Below are 18,191 nucleotides of genomic sequence, written 5' to 3' on the forward strand. Positions count from 1 at the left end.
CATTTGTCCTGTCTTTCCTTGCTAGAAATTTGTGCTGTCTATTTCATATGAAACTTGTCTGTCCTTCCCACCTGTCATTCTTGTGTTTTACACACAGAAGAATAATGTGTAACACTGTGGTCTAGTATAGAACTTTAAAAACTTAAAACTTATATTTTACAGTATTTTGTTTTGCTATGTAATGCTTTCTTAAAATTTAAATTATGCTATATTTTCAGTAAATAGTATTTTCTGACTGTGCTCTATTAATAAATTGTAACTTTTTCATTTTCATGTGAAAAGGATCCTTTAAGAAGCCTCATTTTTCTCATTTGTCTGGTTTCTGTGCAGGCGATGGGTGCGGCTGCTGTTTGGGAGAGAGTTCCCACTACAGGATCTGCTGGTGGTCTGGGATGCATTGTTTGCCGATGGCCTCAGCCTGAGCTTAGTGGATTATGTCTTCATAGCCATGCTCCTCTATATCCGAGATGCTTGTAAGTACTTATGATTTAGCCCATATTCCACCAGGTAGCTATGATTTTTCAAAAATGTTTTGCCTTTTACATGTATTTTATATTTATTGTTGGATTTATACATATCTAAGTTTTTAATAACAAGAAAGATTTTGACATGTTACAGGAAATCACTAAATGCCTTTTCTGCTAGTGAACCTTATATTAGGTGATATGGGTGATGTCATCCTCAAAGAACTAGAATATTCTTTAGAAGGATTTTTCCAAACATTTCATGCCTGTTTCAATCCCCTTGGTATACACTTTTGTGGACTGCATTGAAACCAGCATTTCAGATATGTTTAGAGCTCCACCTTCTGACGTGTAGCAAATATTCAAGTATATTTATTGGGAGATTTTGAGCTGCTTTTATAATGCCAATGTCTTGCCAATGGGAAAATAAATCTGGAGTATTTGACTCCAGATTTTTTTGTTATATTTTAACAAATTTTATTCCTTAATATAGTACTCAGTGATTGACGTGTTCCTACCTCCTCAGAACCACCCGAGGATGCTTTACCATGGTCAGAAAGCCAGGGCCTCAGCTTGTAGGACATATCAGAGTGTGTTTTAAATTTCATAATCCCTTAAATAATTTTCTTCTCAGAGAAGTAATCTCAGTTCCCAAAGCAAGATTTATATGCCAGAATATAATTAGGAAAGATTGCACTAAGTATTGTGATTGAATTAGGAAATAGGAAACAGTTGTAAATGTAGGAATAAGTTGACCACATTTTCTCCAAAAACTGTGGAGGTTTTTCTTATGCCTGGAAGGTCAAATAGTTTAGGCTTCTTGAGAGACAAAAAGTTCCTTCTTGTGGAGACAGAACTAATGATATAAGAATATGGACTATGGAATATGGAAAGCATTGGATGAGACATCTAAACAGTAAAGCAGAATGTTTGAGTAGATATGATAGCGAGTTTTTGAACATCAAACACTTACCTCCCTTTTAAAGCTGTATGTATTCTACATTTGCAAAAGAAAAAAAAAAAAGGAAGAAAAGAGAAGGAAAAAACTCTCTTAGGAAAAAGAAAATTTCTTTTGGATAATATTTGCACAAAACTTTCCAAATCAGACTATTGAAATGCATTCTGATTTTCTGAAATTTTAAACAGATTTAAAATTTAAACAATTACTCTTTTCATAATTTTGTCATATCACCTACATGTATTAATGTAATCATCATGTCTCTTATACTAAGATCTATTCTTATTTTCATAAAACATGCAAACTTTTGACAGCTGAAGCCCTTTCACATTTTTGTTGACTCTGTAAAGCATGGGCACATGTGGGGAAGTACCAAAGTAATGGCATCGGTTATTCACTTGAGTATTAAATCTATAACAGCAGATGGTACCTCCTGAAGGTAGAATAGGTCAGTATTCAGTGTTCAAGGTGCCCTTCTTCTAAAGCAGCTTGCCAGGGATAGATGTTTCTTCAAGTTACATGGTATCACTAGATTACAATTCTCATGAGGAAATAAGGTCATAAGACTGAAAGGGAACCAGGAAGGGTCTTGATGATCATCTCTGAATGAGTCACGGGGCTCTTGACACATTCAAAACAGACTAGTAGTCACAGTGTGAACAAAACTGAATAAGACAAGACTAGAGCTGGAAGGCCAGATAAAAGTTATGACAGGAAATGGATAAATATTCAGAGCTAAGCATACCTTAGATACGAAAGGCAGCAGGAATAGGAAATCTAAAGCAGTCTCCTGTTTGGAGGCTTCAATGACTAGATAATTGAATAGGAAATAAAACCGCTAGGAATTTAAGTGTGACCATACTGAGTTTCACAATCTTGTGAGAAACCATAACCAGAAGACATAAAACGTTACAGTCATTGTTAGTATCAAGGATCTATAGAGTTCCAAATAATTAACAGGTTTTTATTATGTCAGACCATAACAACAGGTATAGCCTCTTAAGAATAAGGTCATCCTAGTGTCCTAGTTTGTTTGTGATAGTCTTGGTTTACAAATTCTGTTCCAAAGCAGCAATTATTAATACTCCCTCTTTTCATATGAAATACTTCCCATGAGGATATTAAGAATTACACAGCCATGCTACCTAAGTTGACCATATACAGAAAGAGAATGTGGGCAAAGGTGGAACTCTGCACATAATATTGGTGTTTAAGAGGAACTGGGAATGGAGGATGGGGCCCCATTTAAGAGCACTCAACTAGTACACATGAGACCCTAGTTTTAATCTCCAAGAGTGAGGACTAGAAGAAGGGCTTATATTACAGCCTCAAAGAATTATTGCTGGTTTTCAGTTTCTAAGCACACTCATTCCTATATAAGTACAGCACATCTATAAAACTCCACAGATAGGATCTACATATGAGAAAGAGCATACGGTATTTGACTCTTTTAGCTTGGGTTACCTAACTTAATATAATATTCTCCAGTTCCATCCAGTTTACTGAAAATTTCATAATTTCCATTTTCTATGTGGCTCAATGAAAACTCCTCTGTGTATGTACTCCATTTTCATTATCTACTCATCTGTTGCTGGACTTTAGGCAGAGTCCATTTCCTTGCTATTGTGATTAGAACAGAAGTATTATCATTTTTATTGCATTATTTTTCAACCAAAAAGATGACCTAATAAAGAACAAAGATATGGCATATATGTAGACATCTTTCAAGAACGGAAGAACAGAAGAGAAAGGTATAAGAGCAGGGTGGGGATTTAGCTCAGTGGTAGAGTGCTGCAAGTGCAAGGCCCTGGGTTCGATCCTCAGCTTAAAATTTAAAAAAAAAAAGATATAGGAGCACTGATGGAGATGTGTCAATCCAGGAGTTTCTCCTGCAAGCTTTTCCTGTAACAACAGTGCTGTGTCTATGAAAAGTAAAATTACTTGTGCATTTGTTTCCTTTTGTTGTTTAAGTACCCCGTCTACTCAGTTCCTCAGTAAGAGGCAGGGTTTTGTCTGTCTTGATTTCCTTTTTAAATACAGCATCTAAAAGAGGGCCTAATGCACAGTAAGTCTTCAAATTGATGTTTATTGAAGAAAGTGACTGAGGAAACAAGGACCCAGAGTAGGAAGACCGTGGCTGACGGGCTGTGTGGTAGCAGTGAAGCTGGTGTGAGAAGGAAGCACCAGTTTTGAGATACAGAAAACAGAAATGCGGAAGACAAAGAAGCTCATGTGCTGTGGAAGAGAAAGACTAGGTGTTTGATAGCCAGGGTGAATGTGGTTGACAAGGCGAGCCCTGGGATAGCTGGGATAGTCACAGATACAGCATGCATCCCCAGCTGTGCTCAGCAGTCCCAGAAGACTGAAAGGGGTGGATGGTAACAGACTTTTAGTTAGGCCCACCTTTAAATGAGTGAGGGTAACCAAGGTAGAGGCCAAGGGGTGCGGTTGAAGAGACTAGTTTGGGACGTATAGAGATTGAAGCACAGCTAGGAAATGACTGCAAAGAAATTACAGTACCAAGGGGTTGGGACCAGGACAGGGAAAATAAAGCATAGAAAACTGTGGCCACCCAGGAAACAGAGCACTTGTTGATTTATCTGGTATGGACAATTAGTGAAGGGAAGGAAGTTGCTTAGAAAATTAAGTTGAAGATTAGATTTTTCTTTGGTTCTCTGTGAGTACCTCACCGAGAATCATAAAAGGAAAAGAAGATAAAGAAAAATAATAATAATTAAAGAGTAAGGCACAAAGAAAATATCCAGGAAAGTGATTTTTAATCAAGCATTTTTTTCAAATAACCAGTATTTCAACACATGTTTACCAAGTTACTACTGTTTACCAGACCTTAGTATAAATATACCTTTCTTTCTAATTTACAATGTAAAAATACCTTTCATTTGTCATTTGTCTCATATTCTATTTGATTTTAGATATTTTGTGTTGTTTTGTTTTTCTGAGATCAGGTCTCATACTGGGAATCCTGCTTCAGCCTCTAGAGTACTGGAACCATGAGCGTGTTCTACCTTGCTCTTCTTTCTACCTGTTGATTTTCTTGGTCAGGAAGTCTCTCAACTGTGTCTGATGTAATTGATTTTTCTCTCTGAACTTTTTATATCTGGAAAAGTTTCTTTCTTATCACTTCTACCTTCTTTCTGCTTTTGTTTATGCTGGTGGAGGTGGTGGCTTGTTTTATAGTTTAAATTCCATTTTTCTTTTTAATAAATACCTAACACACACACACCACTCACGCTCTAGAGTGAAGTATGGTTATTTCAGTTTATGTCTTCATTAACTGTATTTAGGTAACTGTCATCCTAGTCTCATTATTTCCTTATGTTTGGACCTTTGAGCTCCATTCCTTGTCTTTTTTTTTTTTTTTTTGTCAGTCAAAAGAACATACTGAAATGTGTTAGAACACTCTGAGGTCCCTGTTTTCTTTAGCCATTCCCTGGCTTGCCGTGTGTGGCAGTTGTGTTCTTTGGGTCTGACATGCTAGTCTTTTCTATTGTGTGCTGGCTTTCTGCTTTCTCCTGAACCACTAGCTGTCTGCATGCCAGTGTTTCCATCTGCCCTACCCCACAGTTCCTGCTTCTCTGTTTTCCATTTAACAGCATGTTCAACATCATACTGTAGCTACAGAATTTCCATTACATATTGAATTTGTCTTTTCTAGAAAACCTTTAGAAACCTCAGTGATTAAAAATAAAGGCTCTAAAACTACATGGCAATGCATGTCAAAGCTTGTCAAAGCACAAATCTCAGATCTCAGTTCTTATTTTTGAAGGAGTGTTTAAGTATTCCCTGACTCCAGCTCTCTCCCCTCTGACATAAAATATAATAACCACATCAGATATAGACTAATATAAACTCTCAGTTACTAATATCATTTATGTCACTTTGTAGTTTAGCTTAACAATCTTTGAGAATTTCTCTAATATGTCATAATAACTAATTATCTGTGTTAATGCATGTTTGTATTCTGTGTGTATGTGTGTTGGTATACTTGCCAATATGGAGGCAAGATGTTGAGATTGTATGTTTTATTCAGGAGCTTTTCTACTTTTTTTTGAGACAGGGTCTCTCACTAACTCTAAAGCTTGTCATTTCAGCCTGAGTGGCTCATCAGCTGGCTTCCATGGATTTATATTGTTGGAAGTTTTTCTGTGTCCCGGCCTTCTGGCGGTTGGGACAAATCTCTCCCACTTGCATCCCAAAGCTGCTTAGTCCCAAGTAAATACACAGAGGCTTATATTAATTATAACTGCTTGGCCATTAGCTCAGGCTTATTACTAACTAGCTCTTACACTTAAATTAACCCATAATTCTTGTCTATGTTTAGCCACATGGATTGGTACCTTTTCTCAATACTGCCTTGTCATCTTGCTTCCTCTGTGTCTGGCTGGCGACTCCCGACTCTGTCCTTCCTCTGTCCAGCATTCTCTTCATCTACTTGCTCGCCTATACTTCCTGCCTGGCTACTGGTCAATCAGTGTTTTATTTATCAACCAATCAGAGCAACACTTTCACTGCATACAGAATGACACCCCACAGCAGATTAACCTGTCGCCACCTCCCAGGACTGGGGTTTCATACCACCATGCAGCTTTTGTATGGGTATTGAGGATCTGAACTCTAGTCCTGATGCTTGTGCATTGAACACTTTACTCATTGAGCTGCCTCATCAGCTCCTGCATTGTGTTTTCTTAAGAGAGATTTTAGTTCATAGCAAAAGACAGAAACTACAGTACTCATTGATCTTCTGCCTCTATATACACCTGAAGCTTCTTCTGCCATCAATATCCCACATCTGCAATGCATTCCTTAGAATCTCTAAACTGACACTGACTGGTCATCATCACCCTAAATCCATAGTTGACTTTAGGATTCACTCATGAACACCTAACATGGGATTCTTGGATAAACAGAATTTATTTTGGCTCACAGTTCTAAAAGTTCAAGTTCAAGGTCAGGCAGTACCAATGATTTATCATGCTGGAACCTTATAACAGAAGCAAGTGAAGTGACAAAAGTGTGCTATCAGGAACCAAGAAGGGGAGAGAGAGAAAGTGGGCAAGGCAGGCTAAGTCCCACAGTCTGTCTTAGTCACTGCTCTATTGTTAGGAAACATCATGACCCTGGCACCTCTTACCTAGGGAAACATTTAATTGTGAGCTTGCTTTCAGTTTTAGATGGTTAATCCATGGTCATCATGGTGGGAAGCAGACTGGCATGGTGCTGGAGCAGTACTGAAAGCTTTACATCCCCATTCTCAGGCAAAAACAGACAAGTAAGACTGAATCTGGGCTTTTGAACTTCAAAACCCACCCCCAGTGACACTCCTTCAACTAGAGCACATCTACTCCAACAAGGCCATGCCTCCCAATCTTCCCACACAGTTCTACTAACTGGGAAGCAAGCATTCTAATGTGTGAGCTGATGAAGGCCATTCTCATTCCCACCACCAAGGTCTCTTTAAAGGCAAAAACTCCTTGATCTCATCACCTCCCTCCAGACTATCTCATTGCATCTCCCAATGAAACCAAGCCTCTATTTTTGTTGTTGTTTTTGTTTTTATTTAGGATTTTGGTTTTTCAAGAACAAAACCTTGAAGTCTGTGAAGGCTTGACTGTCCTGAAACTCTCTGTAGACCAGGCTGTCCTCAGACTCAGAGATCCATTTGTCTCTATCTCCCAAGTGCTGGGATTAAAGGCGTGCGCCACCACTGCCTGGTTAAACCAAGCCTTTTTATATGGATCTTTTATAGTCTAGCCACTGTATAGATTTCCACCATTAGGAAATCATGGATTTTTACTACCATAAAATTCCTGTGTGGTCTGCCTATTCATCCCTCTCTCCTGAAAGGTCTTAGAAACTGTTGATCCTTGTATTGTCTTCATTGTTTTTCTGGAATGTCATATACTTAGGGTAATACAATGTGGAACTTTCCGGAGTGGCTTAATTTAGTAATATGCATTTAAGTTCCTCTAGTTTGTACTTCCCTAACATGTCCAAGGTGCCATGTTCAATTCCCAATGTTAAATAATACTCTTAGCTGCTGATGGAAATACCACAGTTTATCTTTCCCCGTCTTTTTGGAGGACATCTCTATGTCTACCATGTACAGTAATACTTTCACATCATTTCACCTCGACACCCAATGTCCACTCAGCATTACACCTGTTTGCCTCTAGGTGTTGTTGGTTAAAGCCCTTGCCCACCTCAGAATTCCATTTAAGGGGTTATCCCAACCCTTCCACCATTACCAGCAATGTTTGTTGCTGCAGACACTATTCTTCACTTCCAGTGGAATATGAAGAGAAATTTAAGACTGTTCTTAGGATTGAACTCAGTATTTGAAATAAAACATTTTATTCTTTTAATGGCTAATGAAGTAAGATGATAGAGAAACAGTGACTCAGAGTATCCACTACCCTTGCAGAGGATAAGAATTCAGTTGCTTTCTCTCTGTAAATGGTTCACAGCTGTAGCTCCACCTCTAGGAGATCCAGCGCCCTCTTCTGGACTCTATAGACAACTTCACTCATGTATATTATAGACACACAGTTGCCACTTAAACATAATTTAGAAATAAAATCTTTAAAAGGGAAGGTGAAGAAAAAAATGAACTATGTGCAGTTAACCACCATCAGACTTCCATCAAGTACCAGAGCCACTCCTGGAACTAGCCAGCTTTGCATGGGCCGTGTACCTAAGCCCTGACCTTTCGTATTTGGATGGGCCTTACAGTTGGCAGTGTTGCACATTTTAAATCAGATCTTCTGGAATATAGAGCTCATGCTTTTATCTGTTCTCTAGTTAGAGTAAATTCTGTTGAATTGTATTAAACTTGAAAAGTAGTAACAGCAAAGGAGCCCTTGTTTTCTGGTTCATTTGAAATCCCATTTGATATATTATGATATTATAGTAGAAAAGTCAGAATGGTTAAGGTCTTTATATCACAGAAGACTTTTTTTGCCCCAGCTATGTATTTTTTTTCTCTGCATGTGGTAAGCCCTCATAAATATTTTTTTCCGAGTGTGTAGCATTCTTTGGATGTCTTTTGTGTGCCAGGTGCCGTACAAGGCACTTACATATTGGCATTATTGTGTAATGAATTATGAATGAGCCTTCAGGTTTCCTTATCTGATTGTATGCATGTGTGTGTGTGTGTGTGTGTGTGTACCTGAGTACAGAGACCAGAGGCAGTAGGTCCCATGGAGCTAGAGTTACAAGTGTTTGTAAGCCACCTACTGTGGGCACTGGGAATAGAAGTGGGGTCTACTGCACTAGCAGGAAGTGCTCTTAACTACTGAGACATCTCTCCATCTCTCCAGTCCCCATAATTTTTAATTTTATATGAAGCCTTTGATTATTTGTTCTGTATGCCAAATCCATATATAAGAACTTATGCCCATTTCCAAATACTTACTACACCTGGCTTTTATGTTAAGGACATGTTTTAGTGTCTATTTGTGGCTTCTCTGAGGTTGAAACACAGTTTTTAGAAGCCATTTGCAATGTGTATTCCTTTCCTTCTGTATATAGACACCCTTGTCATAATGCTGTCTGCTAAAATGGAGGAAAACATTAGACACTGTTGAAGGCCAAGGTTTTCATCTCAACCAACTGTCAGGAGTCCTTGACCTGGGAAAAATTATTGTCTACTTTGCACCACCATGCATGTCTTCATCTGTAGAAGGGAGTGCATGGACAGATTGCTTTTCTTAGCAGGGAGTGGGGGGTCTAATGGGAAGGCTATACAGTATATTGCAAGTTTCTGGTCCTGTTGCTGATACCTGAGAGGGCATAGCTGTTGTTTTGATTTGAAGGACATTAAAGGAAGTCATTCCATTTTTTTTTTTTTTTTTTTTTGGTAATCTTCCATTTGCCTTGTTACTCTGAGAAATTGTATCTCCATATAAAATTAAATAATTTGGAGAAAAATATTCATAAATGTTATTTATAGGTAGCCAACAGTGAGCTATACTTAATGTATTTATTTCTGTTGCTTTCAAATTTCTCAATATAGTCACCTCTGCTTATATTTACTGATTTGACTATATTTTGTTATTATTTCTCCTGGAAAACTATACAGACCAATTCCTTCAGACCACTTTACAATAGTTGTAGGCCATTTAAAGGCAGAGACAGATTAGTCAGCTTTACTCCATGTGAAGCTGGTACTGCTTGTTAGAGACATTGAGGGAGGGCAGATGTATCCCCAATGTATGTGCCACTCTCACAGAAACCCTTAGATAGACTGTTCCTTGTCCGTTGCTGAGGCACAAAGAGAGAGACTCTCCAGCCCTGAGTTCACCCAAGAATAGCAAGGACTCACACCTTGGGTCACACTTGCTGCACAGTTGCCAGGCACAAGGGGTGACAGGGGAACTACTCAAGGCCACAACAAAGTAACAGGGCTTCTTAGGTGTTACTAACAGTTACTCAAGGAAGTCTTTTACTATCAGAAGAGATTTAAGTTCAAGAGTTCTGGACAGGAAAGCCCTTGGTGGCTTTTCACGACCAATGTGCATACAGAAAGAGCCTTTTTGTGGCCTGGTATGGTGGCACATGCCTTTAATCCCAACAATCCAAAGGCCTAAACATGGGGGTTTCTGTGAGTTTAAAGCCAGCCTGGTCAAAGCTGGTTAATGGTTATGACAAAAACACAAACCAAAAAACCTGGAAATTAAATAAATAAATAGTATAATGAGTGCCTTTGAACAAAATGTGCTTATGCTTCATTGCGCTTTAAAAGCAAAATATTGAAGTGATGCTCAGATGAGCTGATTCAGGGAAGGTTAAAAATAACCAGTGTTTTTGCCATGTCACTACTACCTGCTTTGGTAAAATAAGCATTGGATAAGGAACAATACTGCATTCATCTTATATATTAAACAAATATTCGCTATAATGAGCAAAACCTTTAGGGCTGTAGTTCAGTGGTAGAGTGATTGCCTAGCGTGTGTGAGGTCCTAGGTTCGACTCCACCCACTATAAAAAGGAAGGAAGGAACATGCAAGCTAGGGAAGGAGCAGGTAGAGAAGGAGCAAATCTAAACTAGTGTTGTCAGATCCCTGCTACCTTGTTTTTAAACAAGCTTCTATAGTTTTTCTACATACCCTAAATTCGGCATAGTTACCCAAGTGGGGCTAAATTTAATGTAATTGCAGATTAAAAGTGCTCTAAAAGTCCATGTTTTTCCAGTAGTAACTTGAAAATGACATTAGTTGAAAGCATAGGATTCAGGCTTACCTGCTGTAATATCCTTAGTTTTGGTATCTTAATAGTCTGAGTATCTGGCATGTAATAGATGCTCAGGAAATGTTAATCCAGTGAGATGTCTGTGAATAGATGCAAGAGAATGTTGTTAGCTTTTTCTTAACACACTGTTGTCATGCCTTCTACACTTTGTAGATTCTCATAACTTCCAAGTCATGATGACAGTATTATTGTGCTGGTCCTTCCATATAATAAGGTCCAGTTGTACCCAGCTATTCAACAGACTCAGTAAGGCTGGCTTTTCAGGTACCCAACCTACTGTATCGAGTAATGTTGTTAAAGGACTTAGTGTTGACATTTGTATTCATTGTGTCACTCAATTTCAAAGTGGTATTTTTTTAAAACAGCTTTATAGAACTACATGGATAGTACAGACCCTGAATTTCAAATCATGCTACATCAAGGAATCACTGTGTGATTTGAGCAAGTTATTTGTCCTCTCCAAGGATCATTCTTTGCATGTGTAATACAAGGAAAAATATCCTGTGCTTATAAATAACATGAGATAAGGTACATAAAGTTCTAAGCCTGAGTTCTTGCCCAAAGCCATTAGGATTCATCATCTTGGTGGAATCACCATTGGCTTTGTAACTTGGATTGTCTCCAGAACAAGGACTTCTTCCTTGTTGACCTCTGTGTTCTGACTTAGCATGGGACCATTTCACAGCAAGCACTTAACGAGTCATTGCATGGGATGATGCAAGCAGTTTTCTAAAACTGTAATGGTTGTTTAGAAGACTAAGCTTTATGTTATAGAGGTTACCAAACAGACTTGAGTGTCACTTTAGGCAACTGTAAGGAAGACTCAGATAGGACCCTCAGATTCAGATTTGAATACTGCAGCCAAAATACATTCCACGGCAACTCTCTGCCTCTCCTACACAATATGTAAAAATTATTTACTGGGTTGCTACTAAAATTGAGTATTATTAGAGCATTTGAGAGAATAACTTTTTGAATTACCAGATCACTTAATTACCTGTTTTTTTTTTTAACTTCTTCACTTTAAATGAAAACTGTACATTAAAACATTATACCATGATATACTAGCTTTTTTAATTTCTAGAGAAAAATGACAACAGGGAGCTGAGTGAGACTATGGAGAAATGAACAAATAGGAGTTGGAGAGAGAGCAGGTAGGGTAAGTGAGTGCTTTACAAATGAAAGCAGATGTGTGAAATTACAAGCTGTCAGATCAGCAATGGAAGTGAAGATGATAAAGTAGTTCCCTACATAGTTTATAATTATTCATTTTGCCTGATCTAGTCTCCTTCCCATAGTACTCACAGGAGGGAGCATGGTAGAGATTCCTCAAGAAGTAGCTTTTCCAGCTACCCATGGTATGCAGAAAATCCATGAATGCAGTAAGGGCTTAGGAAAATTTCTTGTTTGAAGGCTAGACCTTTTTCTTAATGAGGGGAAAAATAAGGAAACACATATGCTTTCTGGTGGTAACTTTCTCTTTTACTTCATCTTAAAAAGTCCTCTGACAGTCTCTCTGTCTCTACATAGCTGTATCTCTTTACATACAGCTGTATATCTCTCTTTACATACATACATGTCTCTCCTGCACAGCCATGTATTTCTATATATAGTTACATCACTTTTCTTACATAGCTCACATCTCTCTTCCATATACATTTCTTCTCTCTACTCTGCTACGTTCCTTCATACACTCCTACATCATTCACCCACTCTTTAGTCATTCATTCTCTTACTAATTCACTCTCCTCCTTTACATACATCTCTGCAATACATACACATCACTTTTCTTTACAGCTTCATCTTCCTTGTCTCCTCACAGTTAGAAATCTCTACACATGCTACACACACACACACACACACACACACACACACACACACACACACACTTTCTTCTACATCATTCACTCACTCTTTACTCACTCACTCTCTTACCTTACTCTCCTTCCCACAGCCAAACTCTGGACAATTATATGTTACATTTTCAGGGTCTGACTCATTCTCATAACACATGATAATCCACACAGTTTTTCTCAGGCAAGGAAGGTCTCATTGTCTAGCCAGTGAGTAACACTTGGCCAAGCACAGAGCCTGAGTGGTTGGCATTCACAGACCGAGAATGACATTGAAATTCAGGACTTAACAAAAACAGTAGTTGGCTGAGCCTTGAGTGGTTGGGGTACGTGCAGAAAGAGAAATTACTGCAGAGGGTATATCTACCAAAGTTGCTTCAGTGCTGATCTTGATTTAGCAATAAACTCCTGGGAATTTATCTTTGTATAGTCTCAGCTAGTCTGTTTTGAATTTGTTCTGAAATCTAAAATTAGCTGTCTTTGTGACTGAGAATACTGTTGTGTTCCTGTGTCAGTTATGAAAAATATTCTGGTATTATTAGAATTATACAGTTTAAGCAGAAATCATCTTCCTGACTATCCACAGTAGTATGTGTACCCAAAGATGTAAAACACACTACCATGGGACTGGAACTCCACAGCTATTCCTTTTAGGAAGGTAAGTGGTGGCACATGAGAAAGTTAGAGACAGAAAACAACCAGATTCCACAGCCAGTGACCCCCGGACTTTGCCTAGTGGGGCTCCCCAACAGAGAATCCTCATCTAGTTGTCACCTGCTCTATACTCCCATGGCCTCCTGCATCCAGCAGCAGGAAAAAAAAAAAATCTAAGAATCAAGATTTTTCTGATTACAATCAACATTTTATCTGTTTTGTTTCCCTTAAATCACGGTTATTTTCCTGTGGGAAATTTTTCAAGTAATTTATTAATGAACAAGATTTGGTTACAACTGTAGGAAGTTGTAACTGCAAAGTTCCCTCACAGTCAGTGTTGCAGAAGCAGTCACTGTGGCTCACAAAACAGGTGTCATTCATGGGCCCAACTGTGACTACTCTGACGGATAGGTTACCAAGAAATAGGATAGTTTACACAGACCTGTCTTAAAAGGGATGTTTAGTTGTACCCATAATTAGGATGATTTGAAAACAGTCTGCAGAATAAAAGCTGATCATGGAAGATTTTTACTTTTCTCCTCCATTAATTTCTTTTTACTTTTAGAAAAAACAATAATTGTAGAAAATTGTATTTTTAATTTTGAATTATGTGATACATATATAAAAGAATGAGCATGGTGTAAATTATGAAGCATAGTGACCAAGGTAAGTACTATTTTATTGCAGTTTTTAACTGCTTCCCCATTTACAAGGTTTTTGTTACTAATTTCTCATCAGCAAAGCAAAAAGTAGCCATATATGGCAATAGATATTCAAGCATCTAAGAATGTGTTTATGATGCAAAGCCCCAGGAGTGTGTCTGTGCCTCTTCCTCCTGTCACACCCTGTGGGGAGTGCTAGTGTGTTATATTGTAGCTGAAACACACTGATACAGAGGGCATTTGAGGAAGAACTCCTCTCAGGACAGATTTTTGTCCGATCACTCACATTGTTGCATCACTTACTTTGGCTCTCAGTTATTTTCTTACATTGACCATATAAACAGTATTGTATCTGAATCCTTTTTCCCTCTTATTTAGTGATTTCTAGTAACTACCAGACCTGTCTTGGCCTTCTGATGCATTATCCACTCATCGGGGACATACACTCACTGATTCTTAAAGCTCTGTTCCTTAGAGACCCAAAGGTAAGCTTTCTTGGGGAAGATTTTAGATTGTGTGAAGAATGGAGTTCTCTGTTTCATGTATTCCTAATGATTGTTAGAAGTTATAAGCCAGAGTTCACATATGTCATTGGCCAGCATGTTAGCAAGTGAATTTAGTGGGCATTGTCCTGAGAAACTACACCCAGCCTATGCTTCCTGTTCCTCACCAGGTCGTATTCACCTCCTGGCTTCCTGTTAGTTTAAGGAAATATTTACACAACTGCTTCTTACAACCAGACTTCACTATCTTTGATCCCCTCACAGGGGATGACTTATTCAAGTAGGGTTTCTGGGCCATATGAAGATCAAGAATAAAGAGCTATACTAAGAAGCAGGCATACTAAGTAGGTATGAACTTATCACAAAATGGAACACTGAACTGTGATATGAATATATATGTGTATATTGTGTGTGTGTGTGTGTGTGTGTGTGTGTGTGTGTGTGTGTGTATTGTACCCTACGAGTAACCTAATAAAAATTCAGACAGACCTTAACACTGATTTCTTTATTTGAGTGTAAAGCAATTCATCAAAATTTTCTTCATACTTCACAGAAGAAAAAAAAAAGTGTGCTCTTTTACAACTAACGTTGTATTTCTAGAAAATAAGAACATTTAATGATCTAAAAAAAAAATTGTGAATACTTGCTGTTTTTGAGCCAAACAAAAATACTGGATGAAGAGGAAGAGAGAAAGCTTCAAATGCAAGTATCAGAGCGCCAGGCACTGGATGGTGATCCCAGCCTTTGGCTCTTTGGGAACTCTCCCAACAGTCATGTTGGCAGTTGTCAGACTGTCTCTGAGTCAGTCAGTCAGTCTGTGAGTTCTGTTGCCAAAGCTCTGCCTGTTAATCTTGAGTGTCCAAGTTTAATAGCAGTCTGATTCTAAAAGATTTTTTTTACCTCTCTGTGGTTGCTGACATTAACTTATCTTTGAGTATATTTTCTATTATATGACTTAGAATTTCCCTTATGCCTATTCTGCTTTTTATAGAAACACTAACCTTTATAGCATTTCTATTATACAAAACAATTTTATTAAGCAACAAAATACAATCTGATTTCTTTGCATAAAGAAGTATCCATTTTTAGATATGGTTTATGAGTACCACTATTTATATTTTGCACTTCTGTTTTATCTGTACACGTGTATGTAAGTCATATGTACTCTGTACCGAAAACTCCCACAGGATGATCAAATGGCTACAGAAGTTGTAAAGATGGAGTTGCTAATTCCTGATGAGTTTTGATCTCAGGCTTAAAGCGCATTCTGTCAACTCAGCTTTAGGAATTCATAGGATCATAAAGTGGGAGATTAGCTAAATTTCAATTTCCTATTTGTTTATTAAATAATATTTTTTAACTCTTTGATAAATTCATATATATTTTGCATGTATTTACCATCTTCTCCAAACTCCTCCCAGATCTGTCTCTATCTCTCTACCTATCCAGCTTCATGTGTTTTTTGTTTGTTTGTTTGTTTTAAACCCATCCTGTCCACCTATGCTGCCCAAGTACTCTTTAAGTGTGATGATATTCCCTGGAGTATGGTCAGCCAACAGGTTTCACACCCAGAAAGAGAACTGACTTCCTTTCCCAGCAGTTATCAGTTGCCTCAGCTAAGATAGGACTTGCTGCTCACCTTCCCCTCCATGTGGGGATTTTGTCTAGCTTGAGCTTGTGCAGGACCTGCATATGCTGTTAGAGCTGCTGTGTCTGGAAAACACTGCTGTAGTCTCCACCACCTCTGGCTCTTCGACTCTTTCTGCTCCGTAGTCCCCATTCTACTATGACCCTGAGCCTTGGAGAATGGAGTGAGATAGAGATGGCCCATTTGGGGCTAGGCACGCACGCCTCAGTTCCTTATTCTCTGCTTGTTGACTAATTGTGGGTACCCATGAGTCTTAGGGTTCTACTGCTGCAAGTTGGGGAGGAAAGGCTTTATTTTCCGTGTTGCTGTTGATAATGGAAGAAAGTCAAGACAGGAACTCAAACAGTAGGATCCTGGAGGCAGGAACTGATGCAGAGGTCATGGAGGGGTGCTGCTTAGTGGCTTGCTTCTCCTGGCTGGCTCAGCCTGCTTTCTTATAGAACCCAGGACCACCAGCCTAGGGATGGCATCATTTACAATGGGCTGGGCCTTTCCCCATTCATCACTAATTGAGAAAATGCCTTACCAGCTGGGTCTCATGGAGGCATTTCCTCAACTGAGGCTCCCTCCTCTCTGACGACTCTAACTTTTGTCAAGTTGACACACAAAACCAGCTAGTACACCACATTAATCATCATCTACAGCAGGAAGAAAACTTCTCAGATGAGTTGAGAATAGGTGTATCAGTGTCATTAGTAATCCATTTAATACCATGTTCATTTAACAGAATAGGAGTATGACCTCTTGGATCCAAGTCCTATCTAGCTAATGATTATTGGCTCAGGTAACAGTGTCAAGTTTGGGTTCTAGTGGAGCCAGCCTTAAATCTAATCAGAAAGTATTTGGTTGCTTCCATACTGTCTGTGCCTTATTGAACCAACCTAATCCCTATTGTAGCTTGCATGATGAGATTAATAATTACTTTTCTGCACTGGTGCACCTCCCAGCAGTATGAAAGCTACCCAACAGGGATTAGGATTCTGGTTAGTACCTGCTTGGTTTTCTCATCTATTGTCTTCAGCAGTAGTGTCTTACCATCAAGTTCTGGAAAGTACAAAAGCAGTGTGAATAGTGCATAATACCTGGGGTCTATAGAATCCCACTGGCCAACAGTTCCAAAGGAAGTAACCCATTCCTGGGGGTGGGCTTTTCTTTTCTATCTGTAGTATCTAGTGTTATCAGATGAATCCATCTTAACTCTTTTTATATGTGTATATATTTCAGGAGGCTTCGAGAGCAATAGGATTCCATGTGACTTTTTCAAAAGTTCTTTAGTGTTAATTGCCCCTCCCCCTTCTGCCCTGCCTTCCCAGTCTGCACCCTATTTGACCCTTTCTACTACTTCCTTTTCCCACTTCTATCACTGTGCTCTGTCTTCCCCCCCCCCCCCCCGCCTTGGTTTCCTGACCTCTCTTGGTATTCCAAATGAAACCTGTATCTAATGATTCAAAGCTAACATCAACAAATAAAAGAGAACATGCAACGTTTATTTGGAGTCACCTGCCTGAGGAAGGATGGCTGTTTCCACCTCCATTCATTTGTCTGCAAACTTCTTTTCTGGATTTTTTTGGTTGGTTGGTTGGTTGGTTGGTTGGTTTGGTTTTGGGTTTTTTTGTTTTGTTTTTGGTTTTGTTTTGGGTTTGGTTTGGTTTTTTATTTTTCCAAGACAGGCTTTCTCTGTGTAGTCTTGGAACCTGTCTTGGATCTCACTCTGTAGCCCAGGCTGGCCTCAAACTCACAGAGCTCCGCCTGCCTCTGCCTCCCGAGTGCTGGGATTACAGGCGCGCACCACCTCCATCCAGCAAGATCTCAGAGTTTTAATGCAGTTACTTAGTGCTGTTACGTTCCCTCTCAGGACTGCTGTCTTGGTCAGCTTTCTCCTGCTGTCAAAAAACACCATGATGAAAAGCAACGTGACAAGGAAAGGATTCATTTCATTTTATAGCCTGTGGTTAAGTATCCAGGGAAGTCAGGGCAGGAAGTGAAGGAAGTACTCTAGAGGCAGGAGCTAAAGCAGAGACCATTGGAGAGTGCTCTTGACTGACGTGTCCTTACTAGGGCCTGAGTTGGGCCCACCTGTCACAGCCAAGAACATGAATTACAGGCTCGCCTGCAGGCCAGTCTGGTGAGAACATTTTCTCAATTGAGGTTACCTCTTCCAAAATGGCTCCAGCTTGTGTCA

At 39.0% G+C, this 18,191-nt stretch overlaps 1 protein-coding gene across 2 annotated transcripts in view; it reads left to right on the top strand.

Annotated features, from left to right (window-relative positions):
* Positions 1-18,191, top strand: part of Tbc1d5 (TBC1 domain family member 5) — a 292,901-nt gene that overhangs the window by 179,078 nt on the left and 95,632 nt on the right. For both annotated transcript variants that reach the window (XM_036167803.1, XM_036167804.1), the window contains 2 exons: positions 331-473; positions 14,237-14,343. In XM_036167803.1, coding sequence (XP_036023696.1) covers positions 331-473; positions 14,237-14,343 — 250 coding nt within the window. The remainder of the gene's footprint in view (positions 1-330; positions 474-14,236; positions 14,344-18,191) is intronic.

The sequence above is a fragment of the Onychomys torridus genome, chromosome 18 (assembly GCF_903995425.1).
Source record: "Onychomys torridus chromosome 18, mOncTor1.1, whole genome shotgun sequence".
In the NCBI taxonomy this organism is placed as follows: domain Eukaryota; kingdom Metazoa; phylum Chordata; class Mammalia; order Rodentia; family Cricetidae; genus Onychomys; species Onychomys torridus.